At 47.4% G+C, this 25,731-nt stretch overlaps 1 protein-coding gene across 1 annotated transcript; it reads left to right on the plus strand.

The window, feature by feature from the left end:
* Window positions 1-2,356: 2,356 nt before the first annotated feature.
* ccdc142 (coiled-coil domain containing 142) lies at window positions 2,357-25,677 on the plus strand (the record flags this gene model as incomplete). The annotated part of the gene is made up of 8 exons (XM_079249701.1): window positions 2,357-2,686; window positions 2,836-2,988; window positions 5,145-5,259; window positions 5,401-5,578; window positions 12,519-12,629; window positions 14,570-14,670; window positions 20,973-21,141; window positions 25,548-25,677. The coding sequence occupies 8 exons, from the start codon at window positions 2,357-2,359 to the stop codon at window positions 25,654-25,656; spliced, it is 1,266 nt and encodes a 421-aa protein (XP_079105827.1). The 3' UTR covers window positions 25,657-25,677.
* Window positions 25,678-25,731: the final 54 nt, after the last annotated feature.

Below are 25,731 nucleotides of genomic sequence, written 5' to 3' on the forward strand. Positions count from 1 at the left end.
GAACGGGAGATTCTCATCATGATGAGGAGGAACGGGAGATTCTCATGGTGATGAGGTGGAACGGGAGATTTTCATGGTGATGAGGTGGAACGGGAGATTCTCATGGTGATGAGGTGGAACGGGAGATTCTCATGGTGATGTGGTGGAACGGGAGATTTTCATGGTGATGAGGTGGAACGGGAGATTTTCATGGTGATGAGGTGGAATGGGAGATTCTCATGGTGATGAGGTGGAACGGGAGATTCTCATGGTGATGTGGTGGAACGGGAGATTTTCATGGTGATGAGGTGGAACGGGAGATTCTCATGGTGATGAGGTGGAACGGGAGATTCTCATGGTGATGAGGTGGAACGGGAGATTCTCATGGTGATGAGGTGGAACGGGAGATTCTCATCCCTCCCGTGGGCTCACCATCTGCAGAAGGAGCCATAGGGGTCGGGTGCAGCTGGGCGGCAGCAAGCGGCAGGGACCCTGTCGGTCCGATCCTCGGCTGCAGAAGCTGGCTCTAGGGACGTGGAACGTCACCTCTCTGGTGGGGAAGGAGCCTGAGCTTGTGCGCGAGGTTGAGCGGTTCTGACTAGATATAGTTGGACTCACCTCGATGCATGGCTTGGGCTCTGGAACCACGGCTGAGTCCCCTGTCAGAGCGAGCTTCAACTCCCACCTTCAGCAGAGCTTCGAACATGTCCCGAGTGAGGCGGGGGACATTGAGTCTGAATGGGCTGTGTTTCGTGCCTCTATTGCTGAGGCGGCCGGCCGGAGCTGTGGCCGTAAGGTCGTTGGTGCCTGTCGTGGCGGTAATCCCAGGACTCGTTGGTGGACACCAGCAGTGAGGGATGCCGTCAAGCTGAAGGAGTCCTATCAGGCCTTCTTGGCCTGTGGGACTCTGGAGGCAGCTGATGGGTACCGGCGGGCTAAGCGGCATGCGGCTTCGGCTGTTGCCGAGGCAAAAACTTGGGCATGGGAGGAGTTCGGCGAGGCCATGGAGAAAGACGTCTGGGGCTGAAGTCGCTGAGGTGGTCAAAAAGCTCCTTGGTGGCAAGGCCCCGGGGGTGGATGAGATCCGCCCGGAGTTCCTTAAGGCTCTGGATGCTGTGGGGCTGTCCTGGCTGACACGCCTCTGCAGCATTGCGTGGACATCGGGGACAGTACCGCTGGACTGGCAGACTGGGCTGGTGGTCCCCCTTTTTAAGAAGGGGGACCGGAGGGTGTGTTCCAATTACAGGGGAATCACACTCCTCAGCCTCCCTGGTAAGGTCTATTCAGGGGTCCTGGAGAGGAGGGTCCGCCGGATAGTCGAATCCCGGATTGAGGAAGAGCAGTGTGGTTTCCGTCCTGGTCGCGGAACAGTGGACCAGCTCTATACCCTCTTTGGGGTATATGGAGGGGGCAGGAGGAAGACACTAAGGTGGTTAAAAAGCTCCTTGGTGGCAAGACCCCAGGGGTGGATGAGATCCACCCGGAGTTCCTTAAGGCTCTGGATGTGTGTATGTATATGTGTATACAGGAGGTTCTCATCTTGAACGGGAAATTTTCATGGTGTTGTGGTGGAGTGGGAGATTCTCATCATGATGACATTGAACTGTAGATTCTCAGTGTGATGAGGTGGAACTGGAGATTCAGATCATGATGTGCGGAAACATTGTGTTTCATGTCAACATAGAATAGCATTTCTGAGGAATTTTTTAACTTTGTTCTAAGCATCACAACAAATGTTTAAAAATCTGGTCCAACCTCGTACCCAGCACTAGAAGTTGGACCTTGTCAATGTAAAGTGATGAAAACTTTAACAATGTCTGTTTTTGTGATAACATGATGTGTACCAGTTATAAAGACTAAGTCTTTTTCACCTTGTATGCCTTCCTTTCTCCAGATTCTGTTGTCCTCATTCCTTCAAGGTCTGCTCTCAAAAGACTGACCGTCAGCTTGGTGTTGGCTTCAATGCAGGTGTCAACGGTCTGGATCATGTCCAAATCATATCAGTTTCTCTCTTCATGGAGTCTCAGTAAATTCCTGCTCATCACACAGGGAGACCTCCAAGTACGTTATTTTTTGTCTTTTTTGCAGTCATCGTAAAACGTCTGTCCTCTTTCAGTTCTAAAGTTTTATTAGCATAGGAGGATGAAAAAGAATATTTAGATTACATTTCATACAGTAGACATTCTCCTTTGTGGTCTATAAACTGAGAGCTGAATGATAAAGCAGTGGACAGAAAGTTTGGTTCAGTATAGTGATATATCACTAAAAGAGAAAAAGAAACCTGAAACACATCCTGCCTCATTATCATCACCATGTCCTGATCTGCAGTTCAGGACATGGTGTCTTTCCCACACCTGGAAACAGTGATTGGCCAAAGATGCCCGATTATATGTCTCATATCATCACCCTTATCACCCTGATTGGTCATGGTCAATGGTCAGCCATCTCCACCTTCATCATTATCATTATCCCCATTATCACCATTGACATCCTCTTCTCTGCCGCCTTCATCGTTATCAATATCATCACCACAATAATCACCATTATTGCTGTCACCATCACCACTATCATCAATATAAAGATCATGACCATCATAATCTTCATTATGATCATAACCACCATCACTACCCCCAATCTTTGTATCAAGGCTCTCAATATCATCATTATAAGGGCTTGTGGATACATCCCAGAACAGGCTGCACATCAAGTATTTCAAGGTAGTTGGGAGGATGAGACCTAATTTTTTTTGTAAATTAATTAAATTTACAAACTTTCTTTCCTTTATGTACTGGAATTCTGAGGCTGAGACACATAGGAGTTGGGTCCAACATGGACCAATTGTTTTTCTGTCTGCAGAAGCTGAAGGAATCATTAGACCTGGTGATGCTTCAAATCAAAGCTCTGCTGATGGATTCAGACTCTGACCATCATTCCAGCGTCCGAATTCACAACCAGCATCTCCTGAGGCGGCAGCTAGAAGTTCTGGACTGTTCTGTATCTGAGCTGCAGGTCAGAAAACTCACTGCACTTTACTTCTTCATACATTACATTGAAAGATTGGTGCTGGTGTTTTTTAAAAGATTATTGTAATAAATTTATATTTAGTGCATTTTTAGCATTTTAGATAATCACCATCATTGAGGGATCTGATTTAAAGAAAATGAAAGTTAGTTTAAAGAAGGAACGCACACTGAAGGGTTATCTGAAGTAATTGGGTTGTCAGGAGGAAGAAAATCCCATCTTCTGCTGCTGTGGATTTTTAAAAATCAGCAATGTAATGAACTGATGTGTGGAAGATAATGGCTTGTTTACACCAGTAATTCTTCCCTTTACAATTCAAGGGATAAGCAGAAAGACAAAGATGTTAAAATAATGAAATTATGAAAAGGGTCTGATCTCAGATCCGCTTTCTGCGTCCGACTGCCATTCAGTTCATTGTTGGCACTTCTTATTTTTGTCTTTTTCTCAAGAGTATCTTTTTATTGTTTTGTGTTGGAAAGTAAATACATCTGTATACACCCATTGAAATTAAACATGCATGCAAACCAGCAACGTGCATGTACAGATCCAGAATATGTACTTCAGCTATAAGGAGAACCAGAATAATGCATGGAAGTCATGAGAAGTGTAATATTACTACATTAACAACAGCTGTTCTAATCAACCCACCAGACTGGTCAAGAGGAAGGCAAACGGTGAACCACTGTTCAAGGTCCCTAACTTCCAAATTGCTGCCGACATACAGCAGCCCATTGGGATATACGAAGTCCAGTGATGCTGTTATACTGTTTTAAACTGAGAAAGATCACGTTTGACATACCGATGATAAATACATTTTTTGAGCCGGTCTACATCTGGGATAAGAATGTTCAAACTAGGACTGTAACTAAAGATTATTTTAATAGTCAACTAATCTGTAAGTAATTTTTTCAATTAGTCCCGATTATTTCTGTCCCACTCACCATCTGTGCTTCCAGTTGACGTAGCTCTTTTTACTGGTTCCAGTATGTTTTACCCTACTGCATCTGCATCATATGAATGTCCCCCTGATTCCCAGTCAGTCCCAACATCATGTCCTTTAGGAAGTTAAAAGAACGACTCCTGAACCAGCTGAATATTAAATTTAAGCTTAACAGCTTCCTACTAATTTATTCTGAAACATTCAAGCGTAGCTATAGTGTCATATCCAAGCTGGACAGGATTTACCTCAAAAGGAAAACCCATTAAATAAAATATTTTAACATATTAATATTCTTAGAATTGCATTGAAATTATTATTATTTACATCCTAAAAAGCCGGTTTTGTAGGTAAACAAGAGAATCCTTTAAAACATTCCTGAATCCAAACGGTGATCCGGATCACCACCAAAATTAACTCACATATTCCTTTTCACATTTCCAATGACTCCTGAACGTCTCATGAAAATGTCTCCATAACTTTCTGAGTTATCTTGAACACAAACAGATAATCGTCGGTAAAACCAGAAGCTCTTTGGCAGAGGTAACAAAAGCACATCGCTACTCGCTAATGCTAACTTTGCCATCCGGAATGCTGGAAACCATGACTCCGCGGTGTTTTCCTTCCAGATGCTCATCATGACAATCGTGCTGCCGTGGTACGCCGACTCTGCGTGGCAGACGACACATTTCACCTGTTTGACACTTTGTTTAGCATGAAATATCCCCAAACTTTGGAAACAGGTTGTGCCGCCGTCATCTTCTTTGTTGGTTAAACAAAGACGCTGCCGGACGACACTGCCCCCGGCATTTCCTGTGGTGCTTTGCATCGTTTGCTCGGTGTTTAAAGTTCTTCTACTGTCTGAAAAGCCGCGGTTGGTAAACGCCGTTAAGTTGCCTGGTGCAGCGTTTTATTAGCAAAGCCGTTATGGCGTTTATAACGCAACGCGTTTACAAGGAAATTTTGCGTCGATAAATCTTCATTGTCGACAAATTGTTGCAGCCTTGGTTTGAACCTTCCTCCCTTTTTTTAAGTGCTCCATATACACACATAATTGACATAACAGTCTTGTAAAAAGGAGATCTTTTGTGGCACCAGGTTTCAGATGCTCTGTCCAGAGAAGGGTAAACTTATGATTATTAACTATGGCAGCACAGCACCATTCTTTAAATGACTTATATGTTGTCATTACTCCTTTTTCCTTCAGAACTTCTCTTCTCTGGTCCTGAAGACCTTCTCTGTGGACTGTAAGCGGATTTCTGGAGAAATCTTTGAGCGCACAATGCCCTCAGCAGTACACTGGAGACCCAACCACATAACAAGTAAGTGGTTTTATCTGTTGGAGCAGTGTGATAATGTGACTAATTATCCAGCAGTTACCATGTGTTCACTGACTCCACATCCGTGGGTTAAAACATCTTCAGGAATGTGTGGTAACTGTGCAGGTTTTTGTTGATATGCAGGTTCTCCCAGCAGTCCCAGCACCTATGCATGTCAGGCAGCTCAGACTGTGATTGGCCAGGTTTTAGAAGGCGTAGTTCCGTTATCAGATGGGGCTCGAATCCAAGCGCTAAGTGTTACGATGACAGCGTTCATGGAGGCCTGGATGGAGCACATCCTGAAACAAAAGATCAAATTCAGGTGAGTTTGTGGAGGAAAAGACGAGTTAATCTAAAACGCTTGGTTCTTTTGCTGGTAGAAACAAAACAGAATGGTTATTATGGGATGGATAGCATTCCTGTGAACCATTTCCTGGAGCAATGTTGTTCGAGTCAGTCCACTTGCATGAAATCTGCTCTACTTCTTTTCTTTGAAAGAAGACAATGAGATCCAGGCCTTCTGGGAAGACATGATGTTTGCATTGATGCTTTTCTTGCTTCATCACCACAGTTTTTCTGCTGGAAGAGAAATTACCCAACATTTGGAATTCATTGCCCATGTTAACCACACTACTTAAAGGCCAGCTGTCCTCTTCAGCACTGTCACTCTTTTAACTCTTCCCTCTTTAACTCTTCACCAAAAAGATGATCAATGTCTATAAATTGAAAAATAAAGGAATAAGATAAGTTAGTACATATAATAGAAAATGAAAACTTTGATTTACTCACTTCACAATATAGAAACACCATCACTAAACTTTTAGAATATGTCTCGTCTTCATGCCGCTTATTCGGGGTCGGGTCGCGGGGACAGCAGCATAAGCAGGGAAGCCCAGACTTCCCTCTCCACAGCCACATTTGCCAACTCTGCGGGGGGGATCCCGAGGCATTCCCAGGCCAGCTGAGAGATATAATCCCTCCAGCTCCTCCCAGAGGGACGTGCCTGGAACACCTCACCAGGGAGGTCCAGGAGGCATCCTGACCAGATGCCCGAGCCACCTCAACTGGTTCCTCTCGATGCAGAAGAGCAGCGGCTCTACTCTGATCTCCTCCCGGATGACCGAGCTCCTCACCCTATCTCTAAGGGAGAGCCCGGCCACCCTGCGGAGGAAACTCATTTCAGCCGCCTGTATACGAGATCTCGTTCTTTCGATCACGACCCACAGCTCATGACCATAGGTGAGGGTAGGAACGTAGATCGACTGGTAAATGGAGAGCTTCGCCTTCCGGCTCAGCTCCTTCTTCACCACGACCGACCGGCGCAGAGTCCGCATTACTGCAGACGCCGCACCGATCCGTCTGTCGATGTCGCGCTCCATCCTTCCCTCACTCGTGAACAAGACCCCGAGATATTTAAACTCCTCCACTTGAGGCAGGACCTGACTCCTGACCCGGAGAGGGCAATCCACCCTATTCCGGCTGAGGACCATGGTCTCAGATTTGGAGGTGCTGATTCTCATCCCAGCCGCTTCACATTCGGCCGCGAATCGCTCAAGCGAGAGCTGGAGATCACGACCAGATGAAGCCAACAGGACCACGTCATCTGCAAAAAGCAGAGACCCAATCCTGAGGCCACCAAGTCGGATCCCCTCAACACCTCGGCTGCACCTAGAAATTCTGTCCATATAAGTTATGAACAGAATCGGTGATAAAGGCAGCCTTGGCGGAGTCCAACCCTCACCGGAAACGAATCCAACTTACTACCGGCAATGCGGACCAAGCTCTGACACCTGTCGTACAGGGACCGGACAGCTTGCACAAGGGGGTCCGGTACCTCATACTCCCGGAGTACCCCCCACAGGAGCCCCCGGGGGACACGGTCGAATGCCTTCTCCAGGTCCACAAAACACATGTAGACTGGTTGGGCAAACTCCCATGCCCCCTCCAAGACCCCAAAGAGGGTATAGAGCTGGTCCACTGTTCCGCGGCCAGGACGAAAACCACACTGCTCCTCTTCAATCCGAGATTTGACTATCCGGCGGACCCTCCTCTCCAGGACCCTTGAATAGACCTTACCAGGGAGGCTGAGGAGTGTGATTCCCCTGTAATTGGAACACATCCTCCGGCCCCCCTTCTTAAAAAGGGGGACCACCACCCCAGTCTGGCAATCCAGCGGTACTGCCCTCGATGTCCACGCGATGCTGCAGAGGCGTGTCAGCCAGGACAGCCCCATAGCATCCAGAGCCTTAAGGAACTCCGGGCGGATCTCATCCACCCCCGGGGCCTTGCCGCCAAGGAGCTTTTTGACCACCTCAGCGACTTCAGCCCCAGAGATAGGAGAGTCCACCCCTGAGTCCCCCAGCTCTGCTTCCTCATGGGAAGACGTGTTGGTAGGATTGAGGAGGTCTTCGGAGTATTCCTTCCACCGACCCACAACGTCCCGAGTTGAGGTCAGCAGCTCCCCATCTCCACTGTACACAGTGTTGATGGAGCACTGCTTCCCTCTCCTGAGCCGCCGGATGGTGGACCAGAATCTCCTCAAAGCCGTCCGGACGTCTTTCTCCATGGCCTCGCCGAACTCCTCCCATGCCCGAGTTTTTGCCTCGGCAACAGTCGAAGCCGCATGCCGCTTAGCCCGCCGGTACCCATCAGCTGCCTCCAGAGTCCCACAGGCCAAGAAGGCCCGATAGGACTCCTTCTTCAGCTTGACGGCATCCCTCACTGCTGGTGTCCACCAACGAGTCCTGGGATTACCGCCACGACAGGCACCAACGACCTTACAGCCACAGCTCCGGCTGGCCGCCTCAGCAATAGAGGCAGCCCATTCGGACTCAATGTCCCCCGCCTCACTCAGGACATGTTTGAAGCTCTGCTGAAGGTGGGAGTTGAAGCTCGCTCTGACGGGGGACTCAGCCAGACGTTCCCAGTAGACCCTCACAACACGTTTGGGTCTGCCAGATCTGACCGGCTTCCTCCCCCACCATCTGAGCCAACTCACCACCAGGTGGTGATCAGTTGAAGCTCGGCCCCCCTCTTCACCCGAGTGTGCAAGGCATGTGGTCGCAGGTCCGACAATACGACTACAAAATCGATCATTGAACTGCGGCCCAGGGAGTCCTGATGCCAGGTGTACATATGGACACTCTTATGTTGGAACATGGTGTTCGTTATGGACAATCCATGACGAGCACAGAAGTCCAATAACAAAACACCATTTGGGTTCAGAGGGGGGGGACCATGCCTCCCAATCACTCCCCTCCAGGTCTCACTGTCATTGCCTACGTGAGCATTGAAGTCCCCCAGGAGAACTATGGAGTCCCCAGAAGGAGCACCCTCCAGCACTCCCTCCAAGGACCCCAGAAAGGGTGGGTACTCTGAACTGCTGTTCGGCGCATAAGCACAGACAACAGTCAGGACCCATCCCCCCACCCAGAGGCGGAGGGAAACTACCCTTTCATCCACCGGGGTAAACCCCAACGTGCAGGCACCAAGCTGGGGGCTGATGAGAATGCCCACACCTGCTCGGCGCCTCCCACCATGAGCAACTCCAGAGTGGAAGAAGGTCCAGCCCCTCTCGAGGGTTCTGGTCCCAGAGCACAAGCCATGCGTCGAGGTGAGTCCAACTATATCTAGTCGGAACCGCTCAACGTCGCGCACAAGCTCAGGCTCCTTCCCCACCAGAGAGGTGGCGTACCACGTCCCTAGAGCCAGCTTCTGCAGCCGGGGATCAGACCGCCAGGGTCCCCGCCCCTTGCTGCCGCCCAGCTCATACTGCACCCGACCCCTACGGCTCCTCCCACAGATGGTGAGCCCACGGGAGGTACTTTTAGAATACCTCCGACCTAAATCTGTAAGGTAAGAAACACACCATAAACTTATTAGACATGCAGCTACCTGTCAGGGTAGTTATCCTTCTGTTGCAAAAACAGGCTGGATTAATTTCTTTCAACAACAAACTTGTACAAGGACCCCTTATGTTTGGTACAGCCCTCCGTCATGGGACCTCTAGGACCCTCCTTTTGATTTGCCCCTTTCTGAATCTATGCTTGCTCTCATAGGGTTTTCATGCCTTCCTCTGTGTAGAAATCTTTTCCTCTCTTAGGACCAGTGAGTCTTCTCTGGTATCCCTTTGGTACGACCAACTTACAAGGGGAATAAAGGATGCAACATATAATAATGTTTTTAGGGAATTTATTGTCTCACAAACAAAATGACTGGACAGGGTGCTGCAGCTCAAAACAAAGGAACCAAGCACAAACAAACTGAGGCAGCACCACTGACAACAGGAACAAACAAAACAAAGACCAGATCTAAACGTTCAACAAGTCTCCTACACAAAAACACAGTCTAAAAGGCTCTACACAACACCAGCCAGTCTCTGGCTGTCCCTACAGCTCAGCTTCCCTGGAATGAAGACTTGCTGCTCTTCTTATAGTCGGGTGGTGATGTGTGCTGCTGCCGTTGGTCCAGAGGGCAGCGAAGAGAGAGAGAGAGAGAAAGAAGCTCAGTGTATCAGGAAATGTCTATAGCTATAGCAGCATAACTTAGGGATGCTAACCATCCCTAGCTATAGGACTTATCAGAAAGATAAGTCTTAAGCCTAGTCTTAGGCTAAGTCTCAATTCTATCTTTTACCCCTTCCCCTATCCCTAGCCCTCGGCCCGCCAGTGGAGGGGTAAGTGTCAAGTGGTGAAAATGTTCCCCTAAGAAGTGGGACACCACTCCACCGTGACGACGTCATCAAGCTGCGGCAGTCTAGCTGCTACGCAAACAGAGGCGACGAGTGATTGTTTTCCAAGATGCCGTTGTCGTCAGCCGTGCAACTTTCTGTTGTCTGGCCAATCGGTATATCTCCCATTTCTTGTCTGCTTGTTGGCCAGTCACCTTTCCTTCCAACCACACCGCTTTTATGAATGTTCTGTTTCGAAAGTAGAAATGTTTTGTTTGTTTTCATCAGCCCAATGCGTTCCATTACAAGGGTCAGATATAAGTTGTCTGAGATACATATGCATAGCTTGACTTTTGTTTTGTTTTGTTTTTTTAAATGTAGATATAACTACAGACTGTAGTAGTAATTGTATAAAAATGTTAATGCTGTGTAAACTGCATAAACGGGAACTACTGTCCATTGAACGTTGTTTTGCAGACATTGTATTCACAACATGGGAATTGCACGTGTAACTTCTTTATGTAATTATAACTTAATAGAGGCTTTTTAACAGAAATTAGTACAAGAACAGGAACGTAAACTATAAACTCCTCTTTTTCTGCTCTGTGGTGGATAAGTGCCCTCGTGTGTTCTGGTGTCTCTGGTTAAAACATATGATACAATTTAGCAGTGAGCACAAAAGTAAAGGAAATGCTGCAACATATAGATGATTGTCCCTGAAAGAAAACAGCCACAGTGGTTTTATGTGTTCATATATCAAACCAGCAGTTCAGCGAATGCTAACTGTAGCAAACTTTCACAGAGCAGAACATACCATCGTAAAATAAAACGCCGTAATTTCAGTCTTGTTATTGAATCGTATTTATTGCTAAAAATACTTAAATTTGTAAACCTCTTTTTCAGCGTTGGTAGACATGTTGCCGGTGAACGCGCTGGACAGGAATTTCTTCAATGAAGTGTGGTCCTGGAAAAGCTTCACTTTAAGGGGTGTGTAGCCCTCACCCTTCCCCCTTAGCCTTTGTCCAAAGGAGAATTGGGATACCCCTTCCCCCCACATGATTGCGCAATATGGAGGGATAGGGCTAAGTGGAAGGGGGAGAATTGAGAATCACCCTTAAAGGTGGGGAGGGTGTCTGCTTCCCTAACACTAACTGGGAGCTTATTCCATAAGAGAGGGGCCTGATAACCAAAGGCTCTGCCTCCTGCTCGGCTCTTTGAGACTCTAGGAACCACAAGTAAGCCTGCAGTCTGCGAACGAAGTACTCTGCCTGGTATATAAGGAACTATGAGGTCTTTGATATATAGTGGTGCCTGGCTGTGGAGGGCTTTATATGTAAGGAGAAGGATTTTAAATTCTATTCTAGATTCAACAGGCAGCCAATGAAGAGAGGCTAAAACTGGAGAAATATGATCTCTCCTGCTGGTTCTGGTCAGGACTCTGGCTGCAGAATTCTTCATGGATGTAATTCACTTTTTAGTTTCTGTCTCCACTAATTAGGCGGGAACCCTCCTGTACCTGGTGCCAGCCAGATAAAGTCCACTCAGTACTATCTTCCTTTCACCCATAAAGCATGCATCAAAACTGTTCCCTCTTAATGAGCCTGACATTCCTAAGTCATGATATCAGTTCAATGTGACACAGTCTGAGGGCTTCAGACCTTCCGGTGATTTCTCACAGACTCATACTCAAAATCCTGAGCATTAACTTAGAGTGGCTCTAATTAAAAGCTGAGGTGCATAAACAAGTAGCAGAATTCTTGAATCACCATGCTTCAAAGCTGTTATAAGAAAATGCACAGATTTTTTATGAAAACTAAAAGATTCTGTCTCTCTTCCAACTTTAGATGGAAAGCAGTAACTTCATTTGAAATTAATGGTCACAAATGTGTTTCAACACATTTAAAATGACGAAGAATTTTATAGGGGGCCGCATAGTGAAAGAGGGAAGAGGAGGAAAATGGACGTGTTTGGTGGGGGAAGTGCTGAGAGAGATGCCAGGCTGTTGGAGCCCGAGCAGGTCGGCGGCTGGCGGCCTTTATCACCTTCTTGGTAGACACTTGGTCATCATCATGATGTGGTGGCTGGGATTCACTCTGCAGGGTGGCTGCTGATTGTTCTTTTTCTACTGATAATCACACGTTTTGTTTTGCTGTAAAGGTCTTGGGATGTACATTTGGAACAGCCGGTTCTGTGCGGGTACGGCAGCCGGTTCTGTGCGGGTACGGCAGCCGGTTCTGTGCGGGTACGCCAGCCGGTTCTGTGCGGGTACGGCAGCCGGTTCTGTGCGGGTACGGCAGCCGGTTCTGTGCGGGTACGCCAGCCGGTTCTGTGCGGGTACGGCAGCCGGTTCTGTGCGGGTACGCCAGCCGGTTCTGTGCGGGTACGGCAGCCGGTTCTGTGCGGGTACGCCAGCCGGTTCTGTGCGGGTACGCCAGCCAACCATGATACTGCTGCCTCCATGCTGGACAGGACAAGTTAGAGAGAAAACTGGAAAAGTTTGAGTTTGTTTGTATTTTCCAGGTGTGGGTAAATCTAAATCATGGGTTAGAATCTGAATGAGAAACCAAGTTTTAATGTTTTTTTGTTTTTTCAGCTTGCACGGAGCTCTGCAGCTGAAACAGGACTTTGATTCTATCAGAGAGATGATCCGATCAGACCGATACGGACTTCCAGCCGAGCTTCATCAGCACCTCCTCAGCCTCAGGTACCATATGTCCTGGTCGTCAGGGGAATGTATCCTGTCACTCTGCATAATGTGCAGGGATCAAACCACTGACCTACAGACTGACGGATGTTCATTCCTTCTCCACAGTTGCTCGAGTTGATACAGATCAGTCTGTACACAGTTTATTCAATATGAATCCCTACCTAAACAATAGAGGTGGTTCCTAACCTTACTTCTGGATCTGGTTCTGATTCATGCTTCTGGATCCGGTTCTGATTCATGCTTCTGGATCCGGTTCTGATTCATGCTTCTGGATCCGGTTCTGATTCATGCTTCTGGATCTGGTTCTGATTCATGCTTCTGGATCCGGTTCTGATTCATGCTTCTGGATCTGGTTCTGGGGCCTCATTTACGAAGCTGTCGCACAAAACCCGGCGTTCGCCAATTATAGTCCCCTTCTGGGGTTTCTAAAAGCAGCACTTGGCGGTAAAACGTCCCGACCTCCACACAACCTCTGACCCCGGCGTACGACAGCATCTGGAGAAACGGGAAACTGCCAAAGGCAGAAAATAAAACCAAAGAAGTGGTGTGAAATTTGAGCCATTTGTTCCAAATGAAATGTAAACTTTCCTCCAGAATGTTGGACATTAACAGCATCTGCAGAAGAAGAGAAAAAGTTCCTCCAGCACGTAAAACATCCAGCAGTAAAATGTTCTGAAACCAAGCAGTTCTACATGTTAGAAAAGCCACATCACACAGTTAATAAGTCGTACAGAAGCTGCCGTACTAATAAAGCTCTACATGAAGACCTGCAGGTAAAAGGAGGCGGTCGCCATGACAACAGCCCATCATCAGGCTGCTCAGGTGTTTCCTCCACCTGCAGATACAGAACATGAAGTGATGGTTGGAGATAAAATGCTCCCCAATGTGGCTTATCTGTCCCTGCTGGTGGACATGGAACATGGAGACTCTGGAGTCGAACCCGGCACCTTCCAAAGGGAAGGGACTGACAGGTCGGGTCCGCTCCTTTTCCCAACCCAGAGCAGAGGAACAGAACGATGTTCTCCACAGCCAGACGTGGTGTAGCGGTCATCGGGCAGATGGAGGCGGGTGGAGGTGCCTCCATGCCCAGGAGGAAACCTGTTGTACAGCTGCAGATGTCTGCAGATAGTGGAGACGCTACATAACATGCTACTAAATGGTAACGTGTCCCGTTCAGCTGCGACCAGCGCTGTTGTCCCCGACCTCCAACCATCATGTTGGAACCAAACTGCTGCCAAACGTCTAGAAGTGATGCAACACATCAGAGGTGGACAATTCTCATTTATTCACAGGTTTAGTCTCATTTCTGTCTTCATGTCTCCGTCTCCTGCACCTCCTCCTCTGCCAGGACACGCCTGCTGGGGGGACATGGTGGACCAAGATGCACTTTCTCCCTACATTTTATTGTCTGACCACTTTTATTTGTCCTTTCTGGATAAGTCCAGTGGTCTGATGAGACGCTGACAGCATCTGTCCCCTGCTGACCTCCTCTGTCTTTCTGGTGGTGCTGATGTCCATCCCGTCTCCACCAGATAAAATACTTTTACATTTTACAGCTTTATCTGTTAGAATTTCTTCCTCATTTTCCAAAAATTCCTCTTTTTGACTTTTTTCCTGCAGAACCATCACTGAAATGAGATGGATTAATACTAATCAGGGTGTTCACCTGACCTTATATAGCCAATATGTGGGCATGGCAAGACGTTTCCTCATGTGCGCAACATTTAGTGTTGATCCTGATTTATGAAGGAAACAGGCGTGGGACATGCGTGCGAACTGCTTTGTAAATCGGGAAGTTTGTTTGCGCCACATTTCCTGTTTTTCGTACATGCGCCGCCTGTAGTCAGCGTTGCTATGCACAGTTTGATAAATGAGGCCCCTGAGCTCTACAACTGGAACTGGTTCTGATCCGATCTGTCATTTCTGTGTGTTCGCAGAGTTTTTCAGCAGATGGACTCTGCAGTGATGTGTCTGTTGCAGCAGCCACCTGCCAAACCTTACCTGCAGAGTCCTACCTGGGAACCTTTCACATACTGCTGTAAGTACCAGTCAGGGGACCAGTCAGGGGACCAGTCAGAGGACCAGTCGGAGGACCAGAAAGAAAACCAGTCAGAGGACCAGTCAGGGGACCAGTCAGGGGACCAGTCAGAGGACCAGTCAGAGAACCAGAAAGAAAACCATTCAGAGGACCAGTCAGAGGACCAGTCGGAGGACCAGAAAGAAAACCATTCAGAGGACCAGTCAGGGAAACAGTGAGAGGACCAGTCAGAAAACCAGTAAGAGGACCCGTCAGAAAACCAGTCATGGAAACAGTCTGAGGACCAGTAAGAGGACCAGTAAGAAAACCAGTCTGAGGACCAGTCAGAGAACCGATCAGAAAGCCAGTCGGAGAACCAGTCACAGAAACAGTCTGAGGACCAGTAAGAGGACCAGTCAGAGGACCAGTTAGAAAACGAGTCACAGAAACAGTCAGAGGACCAGTAAGAGAACCAGTCAAAGAACCAGTCAGGGAACCAGTCAGAGGACCAGTCGGAGGACCAGAAAGAAAACCATTCAGAGGACCAGTCAGGGAAACAGTGAGAGGACCAGTCAGAGGACCAGTCAGAGGACCAGTCAGAGAACCAGTCAGAGGACCAGTCGGAGGACCAGAAAGAAAACCATTCAGAGGACCAGTCAGGGAAACAGTGAGAGGACCAGTCAGAAAACCAGTAAGAGGACCCGTCAGAAAACCAGTCATGGAAACAGTCTGAGGACCAGTAAGAGGACCAGTAAGAAAACCAGTCTGAGGACCAGTCAGAGAACCGATCAGAAAGCCAGTCGGAGAACCAGTCACAGAAACAGTCTGAGGACCAGTAAGAGAACCAGTCAAAGAACCAGTCAGGGAACCAGTCTGAGGACCAGTCAGAGGACCAGTAACGGAAACAGTCTGAGGACCAGTCAGAAAACCATTAAGAGGACCACTGTGAGGACCAGTCTGAAGACCAGTAATAGGACCAGTGAGAAAACCAGTCAGAAAACCAGTAAGAGAACCAGTGAGAAAACCAGTCAGAAAACCAGTAAGAGAACCAGTCAGAGGACCAGTCTGAGAACCAGTCAGAGGACCATTCAGAGAACCAGTAACGGAAACAGTCTGAGGAACAGCAAGAGAACCGGTAAGAGGACCTGTAAGAGAACCAGTCAGGGGACCAGTTAGAGGACGAGTCAGAAAACCAGTCAGAAAACAAGTCAGAGGACCGGTAAGAGGACCAGTCAGGGGACCAGTCAGAGAACCAGACAGAGAACCAGTATGAGAACCAGTCTGAGGACCAGTTAGAGGACGAGTCAGAAAACCAGTCAGAAAACAAGTCAGAGGACCAGTAAGAAAACCAATCAGAGAACCAGTCAGGGAACCAGTCAAAGAACCAGTCAGAAAACCAGTCAGAGGACCAGTGAGAAGACCAGCCCGAGAACCAGTCACGGAAAAAGTCTGAGGACCACTCAGAGAACCAGTAAGAGGACCAGTCAGAAAACCAGTCTGAGGACCGGTCAGAAAGCCAGTTAGAGGACCAGTCTGACGACCAGTCATAAAGCCAGTAAGAGGACCAGTTAGAGAACCAATCAGAGAACCAGTAAGAGAACCAGTCAGGGAAACAGTAAGAGGACCAGTCAGAGAACTAGTCTGAGAACCAGTCAGGGAACAAGTCAGAGGACCAGTAAGAAAACCAGTCACGGAAAAAGCCTGAGGACCAGTCAGAAAACCAGTCAGAAAACAAGTCGGAGAACCAGTAAGAAAACCAGTCAGAGAACCAGTCAAAGAACCAGTCAGAAAACCAGTCAGAGCATCAGTCAGAAAACCAGTCAGAGAACCAGTGACAGAAAAAGTCAGAGGACCAGTCAGAGAACCAGTCAGGGAAACAGTCTGACGACCAGTCAAAGAACCAGTCAGAAAACCAGTCAGAAAACCAATCAGAGGACCAGTCAGAGAACCAGTTTGAGAACTAGTCTGAGAACCAGTCAGGGAACAAGTCAGAGGACCAGTCAGAGAACCAGTGACGGAAACAGTCAGAGGACCAGTAAGAGGACCAGTGAGAGAACCAGTCAGGGAAACAGTCTGAGGACCAGTCAGAGAACCAGACAGAGAACCAGTTTGAGAACTAGTCTGAGAACCAGTCAGGGTACAAGTCTGAGGACCAGTCAGAGAACCAGTGACGGAAACAGTCAGAGGACCAGTAACAGGACCAGTAAGAGGACCAGTAAGAGAACCAGTCAGGGAAACAGTCTGAGGACCAGTCAGAGAACCAGACAGAGAACCAGTTTGAGAACTAGTCTGAGAACCAGTCAGGGAACAAGTCAGAAAACCAGTTTGAGAACTAGTCTGAGAACCAGTCAGGGAACAAGTCAGAAAACCAGTCAGAGAACCAGTAAGAGGACCAGTAAGAAAACCAGTCACGGAAAAAGTCTGAGGACCAGTCAGAAAACCAATCAGAGAACCAGTAAGAGGACCAGTAAGAGAACCAGTCAGGGAACCAGTCAGGGAACAAGTCAGAGGACCAGTAAGAAAACCAGTCACGGAAAAAGTCTGAGGACCAGTCAGAAAACCAATCAGAGAACCAGTAAGAGAACCAGTCAGGGGACCAGTCAGAGAACCAGTCAGAGAACCAGTCAGAGGACCAGTCAAAGAACCAGTCTGAGGACCAGTCAGAAAATCAGTGAGAAAACCAGTCTGAGGACCAGTCAGAAAATCAGTGAGAAAACCAGTCTGAGGATCAGTCTGAGGACGAGTCAGAAAACCAGTCAGAAAACCAGTCAGGGAACCAGTCAAAGAACCAGTCAGAAAACCAGTCAGAAAACCAATCAGAGCATCAGTCAGAAAACCAGTCAGAGGACCAGTCACGGAAAAAGTCTGAGGACCAGTCAGAGAACCAGTCTGAGGACCAGTCAGAGAACCAGACAGAGAACCAGTTTGAGAACTAGTCTGAGAACCAGTCAGGGTACAAGTCTGAGGACCAGTCAGAGAACCAGTGACGGAAACAGTCAGAGGACCAGTAAGAGGACCAGTGAGAGAACCAGTCAGGGAAACAGTCTGAGGACCAGTCAGAGAACCAGACAGAGAACCAGTTTGAGAACTAGTCTGAGAACCAGTCAGGGAACAAGTCAGAAAACCAGTTTGAGAACTAGTCTGAGAACCAGTCAGGGAACAAGTCAGAGAACCAGTAAGAGGACCAGTAAGAAAACCAGTCACGGAAAAAGTCTGAGGACCAGTCAGAAAACCAATCAGAGAACCAGTAAGAGGACCAGTAAGAGAACCAGTCAGGGAACCAGTCAGGGAACAAGTCAGAGGACCAGTAAGAAAACCAGTCACAGAAAAAGTCTGAGGACCAGTCAGAAAACCAATCAGAGAACCAGTAAGAGAACCAGTCAGGGGACCAGTCAGAGAACCAGACAGAGAACCAGTCAAAGAACCAGTCTGAGGACCAGTCAGAAAATCAGTGAGAAAACCAGTCTGAGGATCAGTCTGAGGACGAGTCAGAAAACAAGTCGGAGAACCAGTAAGAAAACCAGTCAGAGAACCAGTCAGGGAACCAGTCAAAGAACCAGTCAGAAAACCAGTCAGAAAACCAATCAGAGCATCAGTCAGAAAACCAGTCAGAGGACCAGTCACGGAAAAAGTCTGAGGACCAGTCAGAGAACCAGTCTGAGGACCAGTCAGAGAACCAGTCTGAGGACCAGTCAGAGAGCCAGTCAGAGGACCAGTCAGAGAACCAGTCTGAGGACCAGTCAGAGAACCAGTCAGGGAACCAGTCAGAGGACCAGTCAGGGAACCAGTCTGAGGACCAGTCAGAGAGCCAGTCTGAGGACCAGTCAGAGGACCAGTCAGGGAACCAGTCTGAGGACCAGTCAGAGAGCCAGTCAGAGGACCAGTCAGAGGACCAGTCAGAGAGCCAGTCAGAGGACCAGTCAGAGAGCCAGTCAGAGGACCAGTCAGAGGACCAGTCAGGGAACCAGTCTGAGGACCAGTCAGAGAGCCAGTCAGAGGACCAGTCAGAGGACCAGTCAGAGAACCAGTCAGAGAACCAGTCTGAGGACCAGTCTGAGGACCAGTCAGAGAGCCAGTCAGAGAGCCAGTCAGAGAACCAGTCTGAGGACCAGTCTGAGGACCAGTCAGAGAGCCAGTCAGAGGACCAGTCAGAGGACCAGTCAGAGAGCCAGTCAGAGAGCCAGTCAGAGGACCAGTCAGAGAGCCAGTCAGAGGACCAGTCAGAGAGCCAGTCAGAGAGCCAGTCAGAGAGCCAGTCAGAGAGCCAGTCAGAGGACCAGTCTGAGGACCAGTCTGAGGACCAGTCTGAGGACCAGTCAGAGAACCAGTGACGGAAACAGTCAGAGGACCAGTAAGAGGACCAGTGAGAGAACCAGTCAGGGAAACAGTCTGAGGACCAGTCAGAGAACCAGACAGAGAACCAGTTTGAGAACTAGTCTGAGAACCAGTCAGGGAACAAGTCAGAAAACCAGTTTGAGAACTAGTCTGAGAACCAGTCAGGGAACAAGTCAGAGAACCAGTAAGAGGACCAGTAAGAAAACCAGTCACGGAAAAAGTCTGAGGACCAGTCAGAAAACCAATCAGAGAACCAGTAAGAGGACCAGTAAGAGAACCAGTCAGGGAACCAGTCAGGGAACAAGTCAGAGGACCAGTAAGAAAACCAGTCACAGAAAAAGTCTGAGGACCAGTCAGAAAACCAATCAGAGAACCAGTAAGAGAACCAGTCAGGGGACCAGTCAGAGAACCAGACAGAGAACCAGTCAAAGAACCAGTCTGAGGACCAGTCAGAAAATCAGTGAGAAAACCAGTCTGAGGATCAGTCTGAGGACGAGTCAGAAAACAAGTCGGAGAACCAGTAAGAAAACCAGTCAGAGAACCAGTCAGGGAACCAGTCAAAGAACCAGTCAGAAAACCAGTCAGAAAACCAATCAGAGCATCAGTCAGAAAACCAGTCAGAGGACCAGTCACGGAAAAAGTCTGAGGACCAGTCAGAGAACCAGTCTGAGGACCAGTCAGAGAACCAGTCTGAGGACCAGTCAGAGAGCCAGTCAGAGGACCAGTCAGAGAACCAGTCTGAGGACCAGTCAGAGGACCAGTCAGGGAACCAGTCTGAGGACCAGTCAGAGAGCCAGTCTGAGGACCAGTCAGAGGACCAGTCAGGGAACCAGTCTGAGGACCAGTCAGAGAGCCAGTCAGAGGACCAGTCAGAGGACCAGTCAGAGAGCCAGTCAGAGGACCAGTCAGAGAGCCAGTCAGAGGACCAGTCAGAGGACCAGTCAGGGAACCAGTCTGAGGACCAGTCAGAGGACCAGTCAGAGGACCAGTCAGAGAACCAGTCAGAGAACCAGTCTGAGGACCAGTCTGAGGACCAGTCAGAGAGCTAGTCAGAGAACCAGTCTGAGGACCAGTCTGAGGACCAGTCAGAGAGCCAGTCAGAGGACCAGTCAGAGGACCAGTCAGAGAGCCAGTCAGAGAGCCAGTCAGAGGACCAGTCAGAGGACCAGTCAGAGAGCCAGTCAGAGGACCAGTCAGAGGACCAGTCTGAGGACCAGTCAGAGAGCCAGTCAGAGAGCCAGTCAGAGGACCAGTCAGAGGACCAGTCTGAGGACCAGTCTGAGGACCAGTCAGAGAGCCAGTCAGAGGACCAGTCAGAGGACCAGTCTGAGGACCAGTCTGAGGACCAGTCTGAGGACCAGTCAGAGAGCCAGTCAGAGAGCCAGTCAGAGAGCCAGTCTGAGGACCAGTCTGAGGACCAGTCTGAGGACCAGTCAGAGAACCAGTCAGAGAACCAGTCTGAGAACCAGTCTGAGAGCCAGTCAGAGAGCCAGTCAGAGGACCAGTCTGAGGACCAGTCTGAGGACCAGTCAGAGAGCCAGTCAGAGGACCAGTCAGAGGACCAGTCAGAGGACCAGTCAGAGAACCAGTCTGAGGACCAGTCTGAGGACCAGTCTGAGGACCAGTCAGAGAGCCAGTCAGAGGACCAGTCAGAGGACCAGTCAGGGAACCAGTCAAGGAACCAAACAGAACCAGACAGGGAACCAATCAGAGAACCAGTCAGAGGACCAGTCAGGGAATGCGTCATCAGAAGTTTGTAGTTCAGGGAAACAGTGTTTGTAATGAATTGGACATTTCAGCAGTTGTTTGTAAACAATGGAAACTAAAGGAAGGAGAATTCATTTGAAGTGAATGTAAAATGACTTTATGACATCATCATGATGATGTCATAATATGATGATATTGCATGTTTTTTTGCTAAAAAATTTAAAAGGTAAACCTCAGCGTGAAATCCTGGTTTTACCGAGTGTCTCCGTGGACCTCTGCAGGTCCAACCAACAGGACCAGGAGCAGCATGGAGACTGTAGGAGTGGGTAACATCAGCAACCTGGGCTGTATGGAGGGGGAAGAACCAAGTCAGTCTGACCCTTCAGTTCTGACCACAGACCTCCCTGCAGTGGACCCATCCACCCCTGCAGAACCTTACCTGGCTCCAAGGTACATTTCTTCATACGTCCTGTGGTGAGGAACAGGACTTGACATTTTCTGGGTTTTGAGTCGACCCATTTTTGGGATCTGGGTTTTTTGTAGTTTTTTTTTTTTAAACCACACAGCTGATTTACTACTTATCACAATCCTAACGTTAAACTAGTTGTGTCAGTTATGGTTTGGCTTGGTGTGGTTGGGTTCCAGTTAGGCTCTGGTTTGACTTTGGTTTGGTTTTTGTTTGGTTCTTGTCTGGCTCTGGTTTTGTTCTGATTTTGTTGTGGTTTGGTTCTGACAAACACCTGGTGACGGTCTCTCCCAGTCTGAAAATGATAATATGCCCCTTCCCTCCTATGGACCCACATTAGAAGGGGACAGTAGGTCAGCTGCAATGTCAATTACGCAGTGGTGGTTCAATATTCGGCTGCACTATCTAGTGCCACTGGCTTGGAACGTGACTCTCGGTGAAGAAGGAGCCTGACCTGGTGTGTGTGGTGCAGCAGTTCCGGCTAGATATAGATAGAATCACCTTAATGCACGTTGGTCTGGGCGTACTGGTTGGTTGCTACGGTTGGAGAGCACTCCTTCTGGGCTGCTGATCTAGACTCGGGACGTTATGGGTTTGTTGAAAGGAATAATTCCAAGGCCTACTCAATCCCTTCAACAAGTAAGGAAGCAGAGCTGGGGTACTCAGGGGTGGGTTCTTCTATATCTGAGGTCACTGAGGTGGTAAAAAGGCTCCTCGGTGGCGAGGCCCGAGGGGTGGATGAGACCCACCCGGGTTGATTTGGAGTAAATGTCTCAAATCAATGTCTCAAATCAATTCACACCATTTCTTTTGTTTTATTTTCTGCTTTTGGTGTTGCCGAAACAAAGTTAATACGAATGCTGTTTTAAAAATCAAAATTTGTCAGTCTCTCTGCAAGAGAAGCTGATTTTGGGCATGCTAGACCATCATTCTGCTGCCATGATGCTGGACAGGACAGTTCCTGCAGTTTTCCCCTAAAACAGGTTTTTATTTAGAGCAAAGACATGTAGAAGGAGGGTTTCTGTTGCAGCATTATCTGCTACTAGAGAACAGTATGGCTGCATTGACAACTGGTCTGAAATATAACTTGACTGAATCTATAGCTCTGATTGTAGCTCGGAATGATCCACATCATTACATCCCAGGATACTTAATATTCGAATGCTTTAGAGTAGGGCTGCACGATTATCATCATAATCACGATTATTGATCACGATCATTCATTGTGTCTGGAAAAACATGTATTTTTAATGCACCACTTGTAAACAACCTACCTGGCAACTCACAATATAATATAATATAGCACTTCCTCATTATTCCCTCAACATTTTTCAAACAGCACAGGCAATGCCACTTTGGAGAAATAATGTCATATTTCTTATCCAGTGTTTTGATGCAGCTGTATTTTCCATTCTCGACATGATTTGTTCCCATCAGTCTAAAGTTTGTTACATCCTCCACCAGAAGCTTCGTCTGAAGCGGGCGGCCATGTCTGCTCATTGTGCAATGAAGCTGCTTATTTCATATTTAACAAGCAACTTCATCTGGGACAGGGCGGGTTGCGCATGCGACAGGGTTTGTGTATTTCAATGCCACATGTTGTAAAAATGTTCATATTTTTTGCCATCTCAATCAGCTGTTTAATTAAAACAGTCCATTTTACCTGCAGCAGAAAAAATGTGGAAGTGGCGTCTTACTGCTTCACACTTGGTATTACGGCAGCTTAATGAAGCCTTAACCACGTGTTCCCCCCTGGTGGTTGGCAGACTACTGGTTGAGAACCTGAGTGATCAGAGATGCAGCAGAGCTGCGTTTTGAATGTAAATATTGTTGACGACCAGGTTTATTTAATTGTGGACACCAAAATTGTGATCATGATCAAAATCCGATTAATTGTGCAGCCCTACTGTAGAGCATGTGTAGAGTACCTGGAAATACAGAATTATGTATTTACTGAACACATCCAGCCACAGGATGTTTGATATAAATGGATAAAAAATAAAAAAGCATGACCTGTGTATTTGTAAAGCACAATTACTAATGGCCTTCTTATGGCCTCAGACAAAGGACTTGTGTCCGTACTTATCTTGCTTGATCTTAGCGCTGCATTTGATACAGTCGATCATAACATTCTGTTACAAAGACTAGAACAGGTGATTGGAATTACAGGTACAGCGTTAAGCTGGTTTAAATCATATTTATCTGATAGACTTCAGTTTGTTCATGTAAATGACAAGTCCTCCTCCCAAACTACAGTAAGTCATGGAGTTCCTCAAGGTTCTGTACTTGGACCAATACTCTTCACGCTATATATGCTCCCTTTAGGCAAAATTATTAGACAGCATGGAATAAACTTTCATTGTAATGCAGATGATACTCAGATATACTTATCCTTTAAACCAGATGAAACAAATCAGCCCGACAGGCTACAAAATTGTCTCATAGACATAAAGACTTGGATGTCTAGAAATTTTCTCCTCTTAAACTCAGATAAGACTGAAGTAATTCTCGTTGGATCTGAAAAACTTTTCCGGTTTTGTAATGAACCTGGATGGCATTACTTTAGCTTCCAGTGCTACAGTGAGAAACCTTGGAGTAATATTTGACCCTGACCTGTCCTTTGGCCCACATATTAAGCAGGTTACTAAAACAGCCTTCTTTCATTTACGTAATATAGCCAAAATTAGGGACATTCTGTCTCAGAGTGATGCAGAAAAACTGGTTCACGCTTTTGTTACTTCGAGACTAGATTACTGTAACTCTCTATTACTGGGCTGTCCTAAATATGCCCTGAAAAGCCTTCAGCTGATCCAGAATTCTGCAGCCAGAGTCCTGACCAGAACCAGCAGGAGAGATCATATTTCTCCAGTTTTAGCCTCTCTTCATTGGCTGCCTGTTGAATCTAGAATAGAATTTAAAATCCTTCTCCTTACATATAAAGCCCTCCACAACCAGGCACCACTATATATCAAAGACCTCATAGTTCCTTATATACCAAGCAGAGTACTTCGTTCGCAGACTGCAGGCTTACTTGTGGTTCCTAGAGTCTCAAAGAGCCGAGCAGGAGGCAGAGCCTTTGGTTATCAGGCCCCTCTCTTATGGAATAAGCTCCCAGTTAGTGTTAGGGAAGCAGACACCCTCCCCACCTTTAAGACTAGGCTGAAGACTTATCTTTTTGATAAGTGCTATAGCTAGGGATGGTTAGCATCCCTTAATTATGCTGCTTTCCCCCCACACAGCAGAGGCAGATGGCTGCCTGTCCTTGAGCCGGGTTCTGCCGGAGGTTTCCTTCCTGTTAAAAGGGAGTTTTTTCCTTCCCACTGTCGCCAGTGTGCTTGCTCAGGATGGGAGATTGAGTTGGACTCAACTCAATCTGTTGGTTTCCTTATATAGGCTGTTATGAATTGGCTTTCATTATGTTTTCTTCTCTGTCTGTAAAGCGTCTTGAGATGGCATTGCCGTGATTTGACGCTATATAAATAAAGTTGAACTGAACAATTAAACAACAATTATTCAAAGTGCTTTAGAGGAACGCTAGAAAATAAGAAGCATAATTTAAAATTAAAACAATAAAGCAAGGTAAAAGAGATAAAAGCTATTAAATTCATGATCAGCTAGCTTAAAACAAACATGCAGATTTGAACCTAAACTTAAAATAGCTTTGAATAAAAACAACAAGTGCACTACAAAGACTGCAGCTTAGAAAAGGAGGGTCTTAAACTGGGATGTTTCAGCTGATCTGAGGCTTTCTGGGAATTTGTTCCAGACATGTGGAGCATAGAAGCTGAATCCAGCTTCTCTAGGTTTGTTTCAGGCTCTGGGAACTGATAAAAGACCAGATCTAGATGACCTGAGGGGTCAGTTAGGTTCATTCAGAGCTCTCTGGTGTATTTTGGTCCTAAACCATTCAGAACTTTAAAGACCAGATCTTTGAAGTCTATCCTCTGACAGACAGGCAGTCAGTGTAAAGACCTCAGAACTGGACTGATGTGGTGCACTTTTGTGGATTTTTTGTGAAGACTCAAGCAGCAGAGTTTTAAATTAGCTGCTGGTGTCTAATTGTTTTTTGTTTTAAATCATAGGAGGAGAATACTCAAGATGGTAGTGGCTCAGGTGATAGAAATGCCTGTCTTGTGACCGGGCACAGCTGCAACCCCATGGGGGACATGATTGCTCTGAGGGCTGGTCCCGAGCTCGGATAAATGCAGAGGGCTGCAGGGTCAGGAAGGGCATCCAGCATGAAACATGTACCAGTTCACCAGTGCAGTGATTTGCTGCAGCAACCCTTTTAGAGGGACGAGCTGAAAAGACAACAACCTAGGAAGAGGGAATACTTTATTTTAAACCCCCTTCCAGCAGTGTAAGATGTTTTCTTGTTTTCTTCTTCTAGTGTAGCATTGGGTGCAGCTCAACAGGAATGGTTGGACCTGAGGATCCAAACCGGTCCCCGTCGCTGGAGGCTGCTGTCTCTGCAGTGTCTCTCCAAAGCCGAACCCTGAAGGACGCTCGGTTCATGAAACACATTTCTATTGTTCAGAAGCTGTTGTTTCTCACAAGAATGTATTTTTATTCCT

Source organism: Telmatherina bonti (genome assembly GCF_933228915.1).
Source record: "Telmatherina bonti genome assembly, chromosome: 12".
Taxonomy (NCBI): Eukaryota; Metazoa; Chordata; class Actinopteri; order Atheriniformes; family Telmatherinidae; genus Telmatherina; species Telmatherina bonti.